The 20,755-nt window shown below is 34.2% G+C and overlaps 1 protein-coding gene and 1 long non-coding RNA gene across 6 annotated transcripts; one reads left to right on the top strand and one right to left on the bottom strand.

Annotated features, from left to right (window-relative positions):
* Window positions 1–552: 552 nt before the first annotated feature.
* Window positions 553–5,283, bottom strand: LOC143464852 (uncharacterized). Its single transcript, XR_013118546.1, has 3 exons — window positions 5,130–5,283; window positions 776–850; window positions 553–661 (listed from the first exon to the last, which is right to left on the bottom strand). It is a non-coding gene; the product is annotated as an uncharacterized LOC143464852 (long non-coding RNA).
* Window positions 811–20,305, top strand: LOC143464850 (uncharacterized). 5 transcript variants are annotated; one of them, XM_076962872.1, is made up of 17 exons: window positions 816–1,017; window positions 1,090–1,133; window positions 4,863–4,971; window positions 7,466–7,547; window positions 9,022–9,191; window positions 9,567–9,644; window positions 9,726–9,852; window positions 12,086–12,202; window positions 14,301–14,370; window positions 14,449–14,547; window positions 15,294–15,462; window positions 17,159–17,242; window positions 17,425–17,526; window positions 17,802–18,000; window positions 18,165–18,241; window positions 18,733–18,870; window positions 19,731–20,305. In XM_076962872.1, exons 1-17 carry the CDS (start codon window positions 918–920, stop codon window positions 19,844–19,846), a joined length of 1,881 nt encoding a protein of 626 aa, XP_076818987.1. In that variant the 5' UTR covers window positions 816–917; the 3' UTR covers window positions 19,847–20,305. The 5 variants fall into 5 exon arrangements, with proteins under 5 accessions (XP_076818988.1, XP_076818987.1, XP_076818991.1 ...); XM_076962873.1 differs by lacking the exon at window positions 14,449–14,547 and having other exon boundaries at window positions 811–1,017; XM_076962875.1 differs by lacking the exons at window positions 816–1,017; window positions 1,090–1,133; window positions 4,863–4,971 and adding an exon at window positions 7,121–7,346.
* The last annotated feature ends 450 nt before the right edge of the window (window positions 20,306–20,755 follow it).

Raw genomic sequence — 20,755 nt, 5'->3', positions numbered from 1 at the left:
AAGTGGAAAGTTTGGGGGATAATTTTGTGGTTCTACGACAATTAACCGTGTGAAATTGACCGCGAACAAACTAACCGGGGACAACTGACCGTGACGTAAATTGACCTAGAACTAACAGACAGGAATCAAAATTGACCGGGAGTTAAACAATTGTATGGTTAAAATGCATAGCGGTTGATTTGTGTGTCACCGGCCAATTTGTTGCCGGTCAGTTGATCAAGACCAATTGTCGCCGGTTAATTTGTTCACGGTTAATTGACGTGATCCCTAATTTTGTCATGAAAAGTGAGTTAAGGTTTGTTGAGATTAATTTATTAGTGTGATTTCTGCACTTTTGTAGATCAGCATATTGCCTTTAAGAGTTGAAAACTAGTCTGTTGCTTTCTCTACTCGATAAGAGTAAGACGCTTCCAAATACTTTTTAAAGTGACCACTGGAAAATTTTTTAAGGGGTGTCATTTTATAACCTGTTTTTGAAGCAATTTAGAATTTATGTTTTTTGACGAAAAGGTATCGCACACTGACAAGCTCATCAGTAAAACAAAGCAGGACAAACATATATAAAAGCATTGTTTGTCATTGTGTAAAGCAGTTCATCTAAACGATGCAAAGATTCTCAATCTCAATTCATTCCCAGTCAAACACCAGAAGTAGATTTGAACTATTTGGGATAAGCAAATTAAAGAGTAATTAATTAGGTTATGGACACCTACGTAAATGTGGCACAAACAAATTTATGTTTAAATGAGTGGGGTGCTTCAAGAAAAATATTTACATTTTTGTTTGACAAATTCCCACTCTTTGACATCACTCAATCTGGCAACCGCAAGAAACCAAAACCGCCATGCTTCTGCAGAAAATAATTTAAGAGTAAGACTGATTTAGAAATTTGATGTGTAGGTTGCTTGCGTACAATAATGAAGCCAATATTTAAGCAGAAATTTTCTGTACCTACGTCTAGTCCACGCTTATCACCCATATTGTCACAGTCAAAAGAAAATGGGACTTCTAGAGCAAGTAAGGATACTGTAGTCTAAATTTATATTAGTATCTGAATTGTACACTGGGTTAATTTTCATTGAATTTCAGAAACATGTGACAAGTCTTCAAATAAAGAGAATGGACTATCCCAGGTGAACTAAGATCAAAATTTGGAATGGTTTGTTAGCACGGGCGCCGAACTTGGGTGGACAAGGTGGATTTTTCCGCACTGAATTTTTCTAACAAATAATAGCGATTTATGTTCAAAAGGTTATGCAGTCAAATCCAGTTAATTGCATTCTGGATAATCACATAATTCATTTTATCGCATAAAGGGCGCAAGTCCCAAACCATAGTCCATCGTTTGTAAAGATAATACTGTACTTCGGTTTATCGCATAACGGTTTATTGCATAATTTAATCCGCTTAATTGAATAAAAATGAAGATAATTTATTCGATTATTCAAAAGTTTTTAAAAGATAAAATTGAAGACAACGCGCACTGGGAGCGCACACGCAATGCGTAAGCTTTGTTACGAAACCATGAAACCAACAATGCTCAATTTAAGCATTAACATGTGGCTGTCAATACGCTCAGATTAACATTCGCACTGTTTTAGTTTCATTTAAGCGTTGCGTTAAAATGATACCGTAATATGTGAAGAAGTTTTACGAAACAAACAAGTTGAAAAATACGACAACAATAAAGAAAGCTCTGCTGACGCAATCGTTGTGACAACACCAAAAAATAAAGAAGTTCTGCATGTACTTCATACAATTCGCCAACGACTACAGTTTGAAGGGGCGGACATGGCCACATTTGTTCGCTTAAAAACACAAATGCAAGAAAGCATGTTTTCATCTTTTGCGTGCTTGAATGAATGGATGATCGCAATACACAATAAACGTTAGTGTTTTGCGTGTTGACGTCTTTACACGTGACCAGCGTCGCACGTCAAGTAAGAAAATAAGTGGAATTTGCACTTTCGCATAAACGCATAATTCGTTTAATCGCATAAAAAGGCTTGGCAAATTTACTATGCAATTAACCGGATTCGACTGATATGCTTTTGTTCGAAGTGTTTTCCCATCTCTGGTGTTACGTCTGTACAGACAAACATAATGACCAAAAATAACCTTGGGACGACGCATGCGAAGAGTTTAAAGAGAATAGGGAGAGCAAAACTAGAAGAGGTGCAGAAAATCACGGACGATAAATACAATTGAGCTATAAGTGTTGGGTTAGCATAACCAACAAGTCTAGAATTTTTATAAAAAGAAAAAACTTGTAGCATGGCTGTTGTCGCAAATAACGTTGATTAGAAGTATATTTTATCTTATTTTGTGTTTTTACAACAATCCTTGCCACAGGGAGTTCCCAAACATATGAACCCATTAACGTTTCCGCCCTACATTTTGTAAACTTCGGCGCCTATGTTTGTTAGGATAGCCAGTAAACAGAAATACTCAGTGTACGAATACGAATTTGCCAAAATTTTATTTTTTAGCAGGGCAGACAAATATGTGGATATTCTCAGTTTGATACCTCTTCAAATTTACTTCAACTTTGTCAAAATGTTGTGTAACATGATTAAGTTTTGCATTTCAAACTTTAGCTTAACATCTTTTGTAGTTCTAAGAATATGATGCCTGATAAAGATTTTATGTGCCCCTCACTTACTTTGCTTTTGGTAATTTTGCTGCATTTGCAAGGATGCATATTTCCTATTCATAAAATAATAAAAAGTTATTTTTGGCTTAGCTAAAGCTTTAAAGTTACCTTTTAATATGTTAGTGCAAGAGTTTATTTCATAAATTCATACGTAAACTTATGCATTTTCTAGCAAAGTTGTGTTGGTTACTTTTCGTTTGAACTTTTTGATCAACCACGATGTTTCCTCAACTTTGTTTATAACGAAGTCCTTTTGTATGTCAGACATCATTAATTCAATTTAAAGGGGACTTACAATACATTGCAATAAGTAAAAAACAATTTTGCATTTTAATTTGCTTACCAGAAAACACTTACATCATGCTGGAAAAGTTTATCTGGTGTGGATCATTCTTAAAAAAGAATGCAAGCGAAGCGTTGTATCATAGATAAAGCCGTAATTTGGTAGACGGCTAAAACAACTTTCCATTTACCCTCAATGTTTTCTTACAATCAATTTAGCAAATGTTTATCTTATGTAACAACTGCAAGGTATTCTTTAAATTAATAATGCAAGTAGAATAACCATTAAAAGCCTTTTATTTATGTTGATTCATTATTTGTTTCAATAAACATAGTTTTAGTTAACTTCATTCGGTTTTGAATACAACCACAGCTCAACATATGGACTGCAGCTTATATTTGGATCGCTAAATTCTATTTTGTATGATCTGTACTTCGGTCACCAAACTTTTTGTTAATGTTTGAAATGAATTGGGAGGGTGGCAGAATATGTACTCGCCCCCCAGTTCTTCACCGATGCGATATACAATATTTTAATTGAATTTTTTATTATTTTTAGAATCGATATTATTCAGACTACAATCGTTACCCACAAAGGTTTCAATTTACCTCATATAACCTTTTCGAATACGATTATTATATCGGGTTATACTGAACATGTGATAGTTACTACTCAGCACAATCGCTTAAATCAGTACAAAATTAAAGTCATTTGACCGTGACTGCGATTAATAGATTGCAGCGAAGGAAAAAAGGCAGCAAGTGTATGTGTGACGGCACATGCGTTTGTCATAAGAGGAATAAAAGCAAAGGCCATTACTGAAAAAGCCAACCAAGGAATCTTTGCACATCCCTAGTTGTTAAGCTGCAAAGCTATAGTGTAAACTAATTGCTTTCTAAGAAGGTTTTTGCTTTTTAGTTTCTAACCTTTTTGTTAGAGGGAGAAAAAGAGAGCTAGTCACATTTACTTACCTTGACAAAACTCAAGCAAGGAGGGATAACGTAAGATAATAAAGAGATAATAGCTGCTAGAGCAAAGAGCGCAACATGTGACAGACAAGCAAAAGTGAGACAAGAAAGCCCAAAGTGTGAAATGAGATCATAAAAGAAACTAGAAAGCATAACATGGGGCAGATTTCTGAAAACCACTTAAGTATGACATAATAATACATTCCCCCCCCCCCGTTTGATGTGGTCTCTGGGGATGTGTCCAGCCATTTACTAATATTAAACTGCAAAACTTTACTAGTGAGTCCAAAGAATGGATTCAACTATCGCGCGCTATAAGCAAATTCTGCTTCTCTGAATAAAGTTCGTAAGGTTTAGTTTTACCTATTCAAATTTGTGAGAAAACAACCATACGTAAATCGTTCAATCTTTCGCCTTTGAGAACTGAAGCATCACAATTACGGATGATGTGACATTACGAAAATAGTTTTGGCGATGTGTGAAAATTTGTAAACAGCTTTTACATGATATCAATCAAAAATGTCATATGGTTGTAGTATCGACTCCTGATTAATTAATCTAAACGACGACTAAACTTCTGATTAATAAATTGTTTTTTACTCTTGGTATTTTACCGTATTGACGCGTTGTATTTGAGATTTGTCGGCAAATTGTCTTTGATGGCGTTTTTAGTCATTTCATAAAACGCCTCATGATAATGCATTACATGAATGCACAACAACGAAAATGTTGTGCAGATCTTTTGATCTCACATTGGGGATATCCCCAACTTTCAATTTGCCCCCATTTTATTTCGAAAAATCAACGCCTATGCCAATAGATTAGTATTAATGAAGCGCCAATGACGGGTGGCTGATCCTTTAGGCAGAAATATATTTCAGTATAAAAACATGTGTGTAGTGTATATGATATGCTTATTAAAGGTTTAAATTATTATAATAGTTTAAATGTTTTTAAGAATAATACAGATGATGCTACATCAAAAATTGAACAATCGTTGTCTGATGAGCAATACGATGAAATATTTTCTACTGTTCTCAGAAAAGCTGCTGAAGGAAAACTTTTTGGTATGTCTATGTTGGAACATGTTACCCAAACTTGAAATGATGCTTGACTAATTGGAATTACAGTATTTTATTACAGAATAGTAATAAAATAACAATATATATTTTATTAACAATATATATAATTTGTATCATATATATTGGTGATGTTAAACACCTACCGTACATACTCGAGTATAGGTCGACCCCTACTTTTTTGCTTAAAATCATAGATATTTTTATTCTCTCCTGTAAAATTCAACTAGCTCATTCCCTAGCTTTTCGTTAGCCTAGCTTGCTAGTACTTGTGTAGCGACTGCATAACTGTAAACTTCAGCAGCACTTCTTTAAGACAAGCCTACAAAGAGTTCACGTGACGCAAGTCGTATTTGTCTTGTGCGTGAAAGTGTCACGTGATATCCGTCTCATGCAAGTGGCAGGCATACGAGTTGTTGTGAAGTTATTTATACAAAATGGCCAGTAAGCGCAATAAATTCACGGCAAAGTTTAAGCTAACCGTTGTTGAATTTGCCAAAAAACTAACAATTCTACCGCTGCCAGGGAGTTTAACACATCAGAAAAACACCGATAGCGATGTGATGACAGCGATAATACTGAAGAAGAGTTTGATGGAGTTTAAAACTGACGTATTATCGCGATGCATCTTCTGGCTTTATTTGGTACTGTTGATTGCGTTTACTATTTGGTGTTTTTGTGATTAAACTTTTGTCGGAAAGGTTTTGTATACTTTGTATGTGTCAGTCACCATGCTGTCAGCTGGACTTGGAGGTTTTACTCTGGCTTGTCCCGTGTATAGGTTGACCCCTGCTTTTTGAGGCGAAAATCTCGACCTATACTTGAGTATATACCAGGGGTGGGCAAATTTGTTCAATGAAAGTGTCATTTGTGGAAAAATATAAACACCAGCGAGCCGCAAAATCAGTAATGATTGTCAATTTGGTTATTATACTATTAGTAGTCATTTTGGGATATTACTTTTTAACTAAAAGACCCATAAAAACATGTTGGTGAGGTGCATTTTGACAACCTTTGCCATAGAGCAGGGGTGTTCAAATGATTTCTGCCATGATCCACCACAACCAAACCTGACAACATGATGATCCACTAAATACGAATAGTAAATATATTGGACATGCTTTAATTTTTATGGTGCTTTATTCATGAAAATGTACCCTACAACATAATAATAACTTTGTAAAAGTCAAAAGTGAAGTGTGCTACAGCTGCAAGATTGTTTCAGTGAGAAAAATGATGAGTTGGTTTAGATCTCACAATAGCATCGAATCGGGACTTTCTGTCACTTACTGATATCCTCATAAGCTCATGAAGATGAGCATTTGTGAGTCTCGTTCTATGCTTGTTTTTTACAAAATTCATTGATGAAAACAACGACTCACAAAGGTACGTAGAAGCGAAGCAAGTAAGGATCCTTCTAGCCAGCCTGGTTGTAACTGGGTACCTTTCCAGGGTGCGAGAAAGGGAACAGAATGGCAGCCTCAAACTTTTTTTTCTGTTCAATATTCAATGCTTTCTTGCCTTTGTGTTTATAATTGAACAAATGTCTGCGTATCGAACAACAAACATTGTCTGCGTATTGACAGCCACGTGTTAACCCTATCCTAACCGGGCTCGCGACTTTACTATTTTAACTCGGTTGTGGCCGACCCTGCACACACATTTTCAATCGTTAATTACTTGAAAACTATACGTCGTAAACTGATCGGATTTTTACATGTTAGGCTAGTAGCAAAAACATCTGGCTTCCTGTATATATCATAATTGTAAAACTAAAGAAAGAACATTTAGTGTAAATTAAGTATTTCTACAAGTGATACATTTCTAGAAGTTTTTCTTGTTTCGCTGCGACCCCCCGCTGTGCAGAAAACCAGCTGACCGCGCGAAGAGAATACAAGAGAATAGTTAGTCAAGTTAGTGGTGCGTAAATGAGGAAACGAAAACGATACGCTTCAATGCTGAGAAGGAACAAAATTATGCTATAATAAATTCAAAAAATTAATTTCAACACGGACAATTAGTATACACATGAAAATACTGTAAAAAGTTTTTTTTTCAAGGCTACATTTGAAGATCCACACAAAAAGTTGAAAAGATCCGGATCCGGATCGCGATCCGCCATTTGAACAACCCCGCCATAGAGTATAGAATCTATACCTGAAAACAATGTCGGAATCGATGTCTAGTGTTACGTCATAAACGAAATCCTGGCCTAAATAAAGAAAAACTACACAGAAACTTTCATAAACGGTACTCTTGGTAGCCTTTACATTTTTTGGAATTTTACGATTCGACTAGAAGAGCCACAAGAAACATGCCGGAGAGCCGCATGCGGCTCGCGAGCCGCAGTTTGCCCACGTCTGGTATATACGGTAGTAATAAATAATTCTGAGGATTTGTTGTATTTTAGTCAGTGTAATAGATAAAAATGTTTAATTTGATTAAGTTGCATGGTTACAAATTCAAAAAATCATATTTTTAGATGAAAAAAATCCTGAGTGTTTAAGCCCTCACAGAGCTGCGGAACAATACAAACAATTTGTGCAGAAGTTGTCACCTAAAAGGTAAAATGTTGATTCAAATTTCAAAAATTTGAGCCTAAATAAAGTTCTTGTTGATGGATTATAAAATATAGTTAAGCAATTCTTAATGCTGTTATTACAATTTTGCATGCTTATTGCTGCAGGTTGAAAATTTCAATGTCAAAATAGAGGGGCAATGTTATGAAACCGTAGACAGAGTTACTGAAAAATAAAAATAAAACTGTGACACTAACACAATGCTTGTTGTTCAGTACCAATTATTATTTACTGTATAAAGTCATGTTTTTTAATACTTTTTTTAACCAGATATGTTTTTATGGCCATAACTCTCAAAAAAAGGCATCAATTTTAGTTAAATTTTAAAAAACTAACCGCCTATTACACATAGCGAAATAACAATAACAATGCAACGGCTGTTTCTCAACAAGGTTTTCATGGAAAATTTTTTCTTTGATTAATTAGGTTTAAGAAAATATAAATCCTAAAAAGAAATTTAAATATTTTGTGGTAATTGCGCTATTGACATATCAACCCCTCTATGAAATTGACACGCATTACTGAAAAGTTAAAGTTTTTAGAAGAGCTCGCCACAACGCTCATAGAAACGCCTAAAGCTTTTTCTACGTTTTAAAGAATTGTACTTGCAGAAATATATGTTAAAACTGTCTTTTTCTTTCAACGTAATAAAAAAAATTATAAATTTCAAACAGCCATCTTCAAAATTTCAACCATATCTCTTCTGTTAATATTACCAGGCTGGCCATTGTTACATAACACTGGTTATTTTGGACCAAAACATATCCTAGTGATCTTGCAAACAGCGTATACGTCAATGCGTAAGATGCATGAAATGGCCAGCAGTTACACTTTTGGGATATTAAGTTTAGGTTTTTTAACTGAACAAGCTAATTTTTTTGAATCCAGTCTTGACCTGAATAATTATCCTTGGCTTTATCTTGCTTTTGTTGGCACCGCAAAAGCTGTTGAATTATAGAAAGAAAGTAAGGAACTCGGCCATTTATAACTAATTCAGAGAAAAGGAATCCAATAAATGCGTTTGAGTGTAGAAAAAGGAAGAAGCGTTGCTTCCAAGTTGATAAGAAAAGTGTAGAGTTAAAGATCATAATAGACACTAGATTATGATATATAACAGATACGTAGAAAAAAGGCTTAAAGAAAAATCAAAGCAAAGAGTGACAGCTCTTTTACTAGCGTAACTCCGTATAAGATCGCTGGAGCTCAGAGAAAAAGGCTGTATACCGAGCAATTTACTTTGCTTCTATTGTGAAACCGGTTGAGAAGAAAGGGCCTAGGGCCGATGTTTCCGTCCTAGCTTGTTTTTTCTAGGATAAGTCGAATATCGATCGTTGTCCTACTCTGGCTTTTTTTTTCATGAAAGTTAGTCATCTCTAGACATTTTCTTTAAAAAGCCTTAAAGTTTGCTTTAAATTGTGTTGGCAGTTTAATTCAAAGTTTTATAATCTACATACTTCAGTACACAAGTTAAAAATGAGATCACACCCAACACCAGCCCACAAGAAGATGATCATGACCCTCCTAAACTACTTCTGCAAAAACCTGCCAAGAAAATTCCAAGTAAACAAAGCACAGAATTAAAAAGCCATAAAAGAAAAACTTTGGACTATGCCAAAACCAAAGGAAAAGGTTTGTTTTTTTTAAATGTAGGCTTTGTTAGTACAGTGCCATGGTATGGTGTCATAAATTTTACTCTCTGACTGAGAAATTGTTTGAAATATTTAAACTTGGCTATGATTTCTTTTTCTTTATCATTGGACCCCTGGTTACTAAGCAAGGCTTTGTCCAAGTTTACGTTGACACACACATTTTGTATTTCCTTTTTTTAAATTTTTTAAATTGCCCAATTTTGGAACCGTTCATCAAAACCACTGAACAGGAGTAAGCATGTGTTGCCGATGAGCATAACAACAGTATCAAACACAGGCCATTATTGTTAAATGTTCAATAACAATTTTCCAATGGTATATTCTGTTGCATAACTATATTAACTGTATCAAACAGGAAAAGAAAACCAGACCCATCGAAGGCATAAGACAGATTCAGAAATTGTAAGACATAAGAAGAAAGTTTTAAGTAAAGGTGGTTAACAGTGACTTTTAGCCAATTTATGTCTTCTTACACCGTTATAAGATGTTTCAGAAAATGTATTTCTTTTGTTAGGTATTTGGGTTCAGTGTTGTGACAGAAACTGTTTAAAATGGAGGTACCTTCATAACTGCTGTGATCCCTCCACCCTTCCTGAAGTTTGGACTTGTTCCATGAACAAAGATGACGTAGAACAGAACACGTAAACAAGTTTGCAATCCACTTTAATATTCACACAATGCAAACATTTTTTAACGTAACTGTTCAAAAATTTAAATATGTAGATGCTAAAAGTGTTTTTGACATTAAATGAATAAATAGCGTTTAACTTTCACAAAACCAGGAAAGTTACACTTGATGGATTAATAGGAAACGCTTATTTCAGGTTGGAAGTTGTCACTGTCAATAACATAAATATAGTGCTACTTTTAACATCAGTATCACATTAAATGCAAATGTAAAACGAATGAAGTAGAAATCTAAAGTCTATTTTCTCGAGTCTTCATTAAATAAAATTACTTTCAGTTCCTTGTTTTTATCGCTTTTTTAATCACATGCTTACATTGTAAGTTTGTGATGCCAATAATTGGCGTGCTTAAGCCTTATGAACTGCCACTATTAACTGAGAAGTTACAGTTTCAGTAGTCAAAACATCGAAGTCAAAGCAGATCACCTGATCTTTACCTACTGGTTTAAATTTTAACTTAGTTTAGGGTGCCTTTGAAAATGAGTGGGCTAAATGTAATGTTGATATTGCTGACACGGGCTGTAACGATGCTCATGCAAAAATAAACGCAAGCGTAGTTAAAGACAGTCATATTTATTCAACATGAAACCCATTCCTGCCTCCAAATTCAAGAATGCCACAAATGCATTTTCATGGTTTTTTTAAGTAGAATTAGATCTATTATGACTAGGGATGGGCCGATACGAACCCAAACCCGAATAGATTCGCCGAATTTCGCCTTTATGGAAGATTCGGGCGAACACGAATATCAGCAATGGCGAACCCGAATACAATATTACTTATAAATTTACTGACTTTTGTTAAAAATGATGATCTAGTTTCCCGACAAAGCTAAACTAGAGTCAGCAGTACTTACAATAAAGGTCGTTTTCCTAACCATTTTGCTTTTTCAATCGTTTTTTAAACAATATTTTTCGAAAGAAAGCGGTTTGTTTATCGATTACATCATGTTACAAGCAAGACTTGCCAACTTTTGGATGAAATTTTATTGTTTGGTTCTAATACGAATAGATTCGGGATTCGTTCGTGTCGACCTTCATGATATTCGGGTTCGCACGAACCCGAATAATCTTCCTCACGGCACATCCCTAATTATGACCTTCCTGTTATGATTTAGACTTTCGCAGACTTTCCTGTGATTAGTAGATTTAGACCTATTATGACTTTCCTATAAGCCAGGGCTTCTCAAACTTTTTGGGTCTGCGACCACATTTTAGAAAAGAAATTTCTATGCGACCCCTTGAAAGGTAGCCTGCATGTTAAAACAATAAACGTCCAATTACAAATCTCCAGTGGTATTTTTGTCTCTGGCAAAATCATACAATTGCACACAATCCACCGAAGTACGGTAACTGTAGCCTGCAGTATTAAAAGGATCTTGTAATGGAAACAGTAAAACGAATAAAAAATAATCAAAAACAATTCAATTTATAAAAATTAAATTTGTTTTGCGACCCCAAAGTTACATTCACGACCCACAGTTTGAGAAGCCCTGCTATAAGCCCCACATTCAAACTATACATAAAAACTAACACAAAATTAGACAGTGGAAAACATAATCATAACAACTCCTTTCATAATAAATAAGTTGGTAGAAATTTCTAGATTAATCTGTTGTTGTTTTTTGTGAAATTGCATGTTAAACGCAAAATGCAATTAATCATTTGCTACAGGCAATTTAGAAGTTTAAACCTTTTCTACCTTTGATGAGTAGTACGCTGTTGTTTAGTTTAACTCAAGAATTATTTCTCAAAAATATAGTGGGATATAAATTCCAAGATGAACGAACTTCAACACAGTATGTAACAATAATTTCGGTAATGTATTTTTCTTTAGAGTTTTAAATTGGGTTTGAGATTATTAATCTGTTAAAATCTGGTTAGGTTTAACAATTAACTTCATTGAACACTAGCTACAGAAATATGACTTGAACTTCCATTTCATAAGGAATTGTTTAAAATATAGAGCTTACCTGCTTCTTACGAATGCATTTTTTTGTCTGGCATAAAAAAATTTTACTCTGCTGTGCTTGTACATTTGATATTTATATTATTTTATTTTTATTTGGATAGTTTAGAAAATTGATAGCAATGATAATTGCAATACAATGCAAGGTATTAAACAATGTATGAACATAAAGTTAATATTTTATGATAATATTTTTAATATAAAAACAATTCTTGTGTAGATGCTCTGCTCCAGAGATTGATTGGACTGCAGCACTGAAATGTTCACAGGATCATTTCGTGTATACCAAATTTAATGCTGGTTCCATTGTTTGGGCTAAAATGCCAGGTTATCCATCGTAAGTGTTCAGTATTGAAAAAGAATAACTTTCTTTGAAAAAAAATAATATCAAGTTTGAAAGGTTTACATTTTTTCAACGAAAAACCCAAACGTAAACTTTTTCTGTAGCTTATGCATATATATTTTTTCAACTGTAGGACGAGGAAAATTGTTTGGATTTTTTAGACCTACCCGTGCCCTTTTTGTTATGCCTGGGCTTGTGGGTAAGCTGTACCCATTTGAAAATATAGCACATGTGTTGACAATAAAAAAAAGATTGAAATTGAAAGAATTGCTACTTTCATCAAGTATGTTAGGTATTGTGACTTGGTTTGTTTGCTTCATCATTATCATCATCATGATAGTGTTTTTACGGCCGTGAGCCCTATACAGTGCTCACGTGGAGGTTGGTGATTACCCATGATAGCTTCCTCCATTTCCCAGTCACGTTTCACTCAATGATATCCATCCATGTTTTTTTTATTCTTCCTCTACTACGTTTGCCATCCACTTCCAACTCCAATCACTTTTTCGCTAAGTCCTCATCACTCCACTTCAGAACCCCCTATTCCACATGCCCCATCCATCTCATCCTACTTCGTAAAACGTCACATTTGATACACATGATACATTTGAATAGTGTTCCCTCACAAATATACCACTCATCCACCGCAGCATTCTCATTTCCATGCAAACAAACCTTGTCATCAGCTCAACATTCAATACCCAAATCTCATTTCCATACAACATTGCACTTCTCATGCAAGTTATGTAAACTTTGCCGTGTAGTTACAAGCGCTCTTTCGTGCAAAATGTGTAATTTAAGCAACTGTATAAGCTTAGCCCAATCATGGTAGAAGCTGATTTCAAGCCACTGCCACTATTCAGCATGTTCCCAATGTAACAAAGTCTCTTCGCCTTCTCCATACAACCACCATTATTAAAGATAAATCGTTTATCCAAATCATCTTTTATATACATCTTCTGCTACAAATTTTAAAACAAACACAAATTTCATTTCACTCAATGGTTGTTTCACAGCGGAACACCTTTTGTGCACCGAGCAACTACATTGAACTGAATTTGTCCCAAGACCTTCGCCACACATAGTGGATGACCACACTTTTTCACAAATGTCAACTTTCTATACTCATCATCATTTTAGATTTACAAATGTTTACAATCACACTCATTCCAATAGAACCCAAACAGACTCTTCATTTCCTAATGTTTTTCTTTGATGCAAGGATCTTAAACTCAAGTTGCTCTGAGGGCAAAATAAAGACTTTTAATTTAACCCTCGAGGCCGCAGTACGCACTAAAAACTTAAAAAGATAACACGTTAAGATTGTAATGCTTTACAAATGATAAATACAATTTTTAATTTACTTTACATGTTTCTTGTCTCTTTACAAAAAGCATAGAGAAAGAATCTGGACGCTGCAGAACCTAATTAATAATAACAATTAGATCAACCACCTGAAACATACTGGCCACCTCACTATCCAAGATTTTTTATTACATCACCTATTTCGCTTCCCTGCAAAACTTTGGGCTGCTACCCATACGTCCATGTTATACACGAAGTCATATCTATGTAAAACATACGGTTTGCAAACAGGACAATTGCAATGGGTGTTATTAGACATGAAATGTCACTGTAGCCACAGTTACTCTGGGCGATTTTTACTGTACTTTTAAAATGAGCTTTTCACTGCAGCGCTACTTTAAAGTAAATAAGACGAATTTTGAAACGGTGACTTAAGCTGGTACAACTCTGTTTTTTATAACCATTGTATATTTGTGTTTATTAATATTTGCCGTGTTGTGTTACAATAATTTTAATGTTAAAATGATACTGCACATCACTTAACTCAGATTTGTTTCAGTATGCTACTGTAATTGTTATTTGCTAAAATTGGTTTACATTGCAAATTTTAATATAAATTTTTTAGAGTGGGCAGTAATTGATTACTATAATCCCAATACAATTCTGTATTTAGTATTAATTTTCATTGTTGTCTAATTATACATAGTTTACATGGCTTACATAGTTTAGTTCATAGTCAAAGCATAAATTACCTTTCTATGAAATTTCTCTTACAGTTTGTTTTCAGGTGGCCAGCTATGATTGACAGTGATCCTGATATGAACCTTTTTTATGAATATAACGACGATGGAACTGTGGTAAGTATTTTTTGAAATAGCTTTGTGCCTGTGCTGTCATGTTTAATATTTCAAAATATGTTTAAAAAAAATTTACAGCTCAGATACCACGTTGTATTTTTGGACGACCACGTTAGTAGAGCTTGGATACCAGCTTGCAATATTGTGCCGTACAAACAAAACACTTCACGAAATTTTGTGAGTCCTAATGTCATAATACAGTATAATAATGTCTTCCAAGTTGGGGGTGGCTGAACCTTATTATCCCTGTACAATAGAACTTGGCTAATTCAACACATCTAAAGGATTACAAAAAATGCAAACAGGTAATAACACAAGGACATGCACAAAACACACATTCACACAATTAGTTCATGCATTCCACATAGAGTAAGTTATGAAAGCACGCTTATTCACACAATCAACATATGCTTACTGCAGACTTTCACATCCATACACGATTACACATCTCATGGTTCACAACAAAAACCCAGTCGGACAAAAAAAAGTTGGTTAAGTAATCGAACTGTCGAATTATGCAAAACCAACTTAAACGAACTTGATAACATTGATGTGCAGTTCTGCCATGAAAGACAAAATAAAAAAATAGAAGAAGCCAAATTAGACAAGCTCTAATGTACTGTATATTTATAAAAAGATAAAGTAGCCATTTCATAGTGCACCTGATGAAGCAAGCTGATTCTTGTGAAAGCTTGTGCCACTTAAATAAATCCGAACCTCTAGAGTGCTACCATATATACTGCTGTCTTTTTATTGATATTGTTAATTCAATTTAGTATAATACCGGTAATAATAAAATAATTCTTACGTATGATATTTATTACGTAGGACTAAGAAAATGCATTTAAAGTGTCAGTATTATGTAAAAACTTCCAGTCACTTTCATAATCACGCTGCTTAGACTTAATTTTATGTACCAATAGGTTGATTCTAAAGGACGAGACTTTAAGGCCGAATTGCAATCTGCCATGTTAAATGCTGATGCAGCTTTGAAGATGACTCTTGAACAACGTTTGGGCAAATTTAGTTTTGAAAAACGCTTTATCTCAAACAAAATAGGGATGAAAGAGTGGTTTGCTGAGAGATCTTCCAGTAAGTTTAACTTGATGTTGATGTTCTTTGATTTTGTGTAAAAGCAAACTTGTTAAGATGATACATGCCATTTTTATTGTGTTTAAGTTCTTATACCCAATGGTTATTATACTATCTACTACCTTGAAAATCCATGACATTATTTTGAGCGTTTTGCAATGGGTATAATTGTATGTAAATATAGTGTAGACCAGCAGTGTATTTGTTTAGCATTAAACTACAGTAAATATATAATAATTATTACCGTATTTTCAATCAAGTTAGCAATCATTGCACATGGTCTTTAGAAACATGAAAAAAACTGTGAAGTGCAGGCATGGTGCAGTATTTTAGTGCAATAATTTAAAATGATACTTGTATAGGCCAAACATAACCTTGCTATGTTTAATGTTGAAAAAATTACTCATGTAACTATCTCTGTCATAAACTTGATGCAATGCCAAAACTGAGTGATGGAAATAAATGATATTTATTACTATAAATCTGTGGGCCAACTTTTTCATTGTAATTTACAATGTACAGTAAAAACATTCAGTAAAAGCTCCACTTTATTTTGCTTAACTCGAGTAATTTTCCAGACTTCACAAACTGTTTGTTAAAACCCATGTATATATATGAATAACTAACTAATGCTAACTCGAAAATTTGGTTAACATCAAGCTATGATTGCCTTGTATTATATTAATTGTATTTGTATAAACACTTTTGGAAATGTTTTACCTTGCACACATGAAGGTAACCCAAAATGGTTACCAAAACTTGGCAGAAATAAATTTTCTGTCTTGTACCAGAGAAGTTTGTAATGCTGTTAATATGCTTGGTGGCGATCATGGCATTCGTTTGTTGGTTGGTTGGTTTTTTATCGCTAAGCCTTTGCAAAAAGATACATACAGTTGTTGTTGTTGTGATGAAACAAGCAACTTTCCAGTGTGTGTGAAAGTAGCATTAAAATGCAAAAATTCTATGTGATTGAAGTTATTTCAGAAAACTAAATGCACATGTTGCTTCTATCTATATATATCATCACTTGAGAAAGGTTGCAAGCACATATCTTAAAATCTAAAATTTGTTGTCTTACACTGTAAATGCATTAATGCAAAGTCATTTCAACTTCTTGGACACCAAGCTATTTTTTTTCCAGCAACCTAGCTGAAAAAAATTTTGCTGGGATTTGTGAGAAATTATTTTTATGCAACTATTGTTGCTATATCTGTAAAAACAACGATGAATGATTACTACTTTTGTTATTAACTTTATTTTAATTAGAGTGGTAATCTTAACTCAAAAATTAAGAATTTTTTGCAGCAAGCATTTTCTCAGTTAGCAACCAGGTGTGACGAATGCATCTATTTCCACTTTCATATATTGACTACCACCGGTAATTACTCTGCTGTAAGACGTTAGAGTATGCAGTAAACTTTCGTATAAACTTGTTTGCATCATAGCAAACCAACTTTGAAACCATGCATCACCCAAACTAGAAATTTGAATGGCGAGCCTAACGTTTGTTAACCTAACATTTATTAAATTAAAAATTTCTTAAGCTTTCTAAATTAATCTGCAATGACATAATGAAGTGTAAGTGTTACTTCTAGTATGTTTTGTTGGTTACATATTATTGTGTACACTATGCAATTCAATTGGAAATTGTCATTGTTTGCATTAGATCAAAAAATAATATGTTTTATGTCATCAGGAAAAGCAAAATCACATGGAAGTTCAAAAAGAATTAAAACGAACATATCTGCACGAGTTACCCCACACAGTGACGTTGAATCAAGTACGTCAAGTAACAATCTTCCAAAATAATTTGCTTAAATTGGAAGTTGTGCTTTCATACACAAAAGCTAACAATGATGAAAACGTTTACAACATTTTTGTACAGTTTATTTTCCAGATAGTACAAGGCATCAAATACAACTTTAAAGACCACCAAACTTACATTGTAACAATTTATTACAGAAGGAAAAAATTCCACTATTGCTACCGGCAATCGCTTGTGTCATGAAGGTGGCAGTTTAGCTGAAAGAGCTGAGATTGTGAAAGAAAAAACAGCAAACAAAGGTACTATTTCTCACTAATAATTGCTTTGCTGATGGTACTTTGCTTTTGCTAATTTCACATTGCTTAATTTTTTAACTAGCAATTATATGTTTTTCCGATTCCTATTAGAAGGTAATTTTTATAAGAATGAGTTGCTAATGATAAATCAATACTTGCTAAAGTAAGTATTAAATAAACAAAACTATGCCTTGACTGATATAACTAGCAATGAAATCTCGGTGGAGTTTTGATTGATATCCACTGCAAAGCAAATTTTAAAATTATATATTTAACAGAAAACTCAAATGTGAAACCCGACAAGACATCACAAGAAACTATACATAAAAGATCTCCAAAAACTGCCAGAATGAGTAGCCCTTCCACTAAACTTGCAGTCTCAATTCTTAAAAAACTTGAAACCAGTAACCAAAAGCGTGTAGATTTCGCTACCAAAGTTATTCTTGAAAATGTACACGAGACAGAGCTGATAGATGTGTGAGTATCAAAATATAGGTATTGCAACATGTGATCACTGCCCAACTTTAATTATGTACTGTTTAAACATATTGATTGAAATTCTTAGCCTGACCGCATTCAAAAGTTTTATACAGTACTTTGTATTAGATGCATTTTCTTCAAAGGTCACTTTTTTTTTTCAGGACGAATGTTGTCAAAAATAAAGATGCTGGTGATTGTTGTATCACTAATATAAAAGAAACCAATTTATCATCACAGGGTAAGGCCGGTAATTGGACACAGTAGCTAGTATTGTTTGAGCAACGTAGTTGCAAGTAATTTCAAGCAACTTGGGTGGTGGCAGCAGTCCTTCATGAAGTACGGACAAGGAAGTTTATATGAAAATCACTTAAAAATAGAATCTCTAGTTTCATAGCAATTTACAGAAATGCATGACGTCCAATATCTTGAAAACCGCGGCCAATTCATTAAAAATAAGTACATATATGGATTGTGCACCTCGCAGTTATCATAAAAATAATCTAATTTTTTTGTTGGCCTGTACACTAGATTAGCCGATTGTGACGTACACAGCCTTATCATATGATTTCCATAACGGTTACAGCAAGTATACAAACGATTACTGGTAACCGATAATGGAGCAAGCGGATGTTTACATTGAAATAACTGGTTGTATTTGATTTAGCTAAGCGTAGTCTACTGTATAACAAATTTACAATATTTTGTATTGATAATATTTTGGTGATGTAGATTTTAACGACCCACTAAAGGGAGATTTGAAAAGTAGTACTGCAGAGGAAAGTCCTGGTCGTGCAATTCAAAACTTGACCAAACACAAGTTGGATATTGATGAGTGTTTTTGGGACCCGTGCCCAGATGATTTCCAAGGTATAACTTACAAATCTTAGCTTGTTAAATTATGAAAGTAGTTTGTTATTATAGTTACTACGTCTTGAGGTGCACGGTAGAATATAAAGTTCAGTGCTTAGTAAATTGTTTAAACCCTAATTAGGGTCATTTTAAAATATCTTAAACAAAAGTATACTGGACAAATGAATTTTCAATAATTTGTATTGGTAATTGTCGAAAATGGATCGCAAATTTTGAAACAATATGACGGTGCTGTGTGGGCAACAAAGCCCAAATTTTAAATCAACCTGTTTGAAAGCTGATGCTTGAATTCAGTGTAGTAATAGGTGTTGGCTGGTAAATCCGTTTTGGATGAACAATGATGTTGCAGGTGAATAAACGTTTACACGAACACTTCAACAGGTGATGTTTATTTTTAAGACAGAAGTGTCACAGAATACAGTTTGCATTCAACTAGAGCGTTTGGGCAAAATGTGAGCTTGACGTAACGTGGCACAGTTAGTTGTTACGAGTAAAAAGGTAATGACAGTACCCCAGTACCGATAACAAAGCTTAGGGACTAACCAAAAACCTTGACGTTACGACGTTACAATATCAATCACGCCTTGGCCATGCGTCCAATATGCTGTACGTCATATTTAACACCAAATTTGTGTTTTTTCTCACTCGCTTTGGCAATAGCTGCTTAACCATTGAATTAAATTGTTAATGGATGTTTTTCTAACTTCTTTCTCTTCTCCAACCCTTTAAGCTTGTGGTTTATGTTTTCTGACGTGAGCGAAGTTTTTTTCAAGTCTACATCAGTCGGACCAATCTGACTAAATGTTGTCACATGGTGGCATCGCCATTACTTGCTTACCCTGGTGTGTGTTTTTCAGACAGTCCCAGTGTATTTTGCAACCTCGATGAACCATCAATGGCAATGAATGATTCTGATGAAGAGAGGATGAGACAATTAGATGAATTGATGCCAGTGTTGGTGCAACAGGATTAAAACATCTCAAAGTTTTTTAAAACGAAAGCATGTGTGATAAATTTTATGCGTCATCATTCATTGTTTCCACTTCTGTTCTTCTCCATCATTGTTTTTACTTCTGTTGTTTAGTTTTTCACTTTGCGAATTTGTGTTTATTGAAAATTTTTGCTGTTGTTTTTTATTGCAGTGTAAAGTCTAAAGGTCATTTATATATTTGTCTTTTTAGCATTAGTGTTATACGTTGATTTTGCTTTGGTATCATCCACTGCCCTTCGAAATTTACTACTTGGTATAAAGGACCCACTTAAGGTTCGATTTTTTTAATTTTTGTAATGTTGTTAGTGTTATTGTACAGTTTGAATTAGATTTTTTATCATTTTCCTAATAGTCTCCTAACAGTTTGTAAAGATATTTTGAGTGTTTTTATTCAACAATGCGGCAACATCATTTAAAAGCCCGGGGGGGCGGGGCATTATTCTTGTAAGTTTACGTTTTAAGCAGCTTTCAAGATAGGTTTTGTAGTCGAAATGGACACACAGTAGGGTATGCTATATAATAAGGATACAGGTTTTGAAGGTACTTGCAGATTTTATTACTGTAGGCTATTGAGCAAACGTTTTTCATTTACCATGTCGTGAACTTGACCTATTAATTGTGTGACACAGAGTTGCAGAATGTCAGTAAGATTGTCCTATCTGTACACCTTTAGTGACAGACTAGCTGTTGGAAGAAACTATTTGCCGTCATCTCATGGTACGTTGTTTTATAATAATCATCGTACCGGTTCTGAAGTGTTGCGCTACTACGATTGCAAAAGTGAAAGCAACAGGGGACATTTCTGCTTAAGTAGGGTTAACTAAAGTCATCAAGCAAATGGTTTGTAAGGATTTGTGATTTTGTAATGTTGCGGCATGTAGTTCGTTAACT

The sequence above is a fragment of the Clavelina lepadiformis genome, chromosome 7, assembly GCF_947623445.1.
Source record: "Clavelina lepadiformis chromosome 7, kaClaLepa1.1, whole genome shotgun sequence".
NCBI lineage: Eukaryota > Metazoa > Chordata > Ascidiacea > Aplousobranchia > Clavelinidae > Clavelina > Clavelina lepadiformis.
This window is presented reverse-complemented; position numbering and strand designations above follow the sequence as displayed.

Coding starts and splice junctions, on each gene's coding strand:
- LOC143464850 (XM_076962872.1), top strand. CDS start 918: ATGAAGCCAATATTTAAGCAGAAATTTTCTGTACCTACGTCTAGTCCA. Junction 12,203..14,300: donor AAAATGCCAGGTTATCCATC/GTAAGTGTTCAG, acceptor GTTTGTTTTCAG/GTGGCCAGCTATGATTGACA. Junction 14,548..15,293: donor AAAACACTTCACGAAATTTT/GTGAGTCCTAAT, acceptor ATGTACCAATAG/GTTGATTCTAAAGGACGAGA.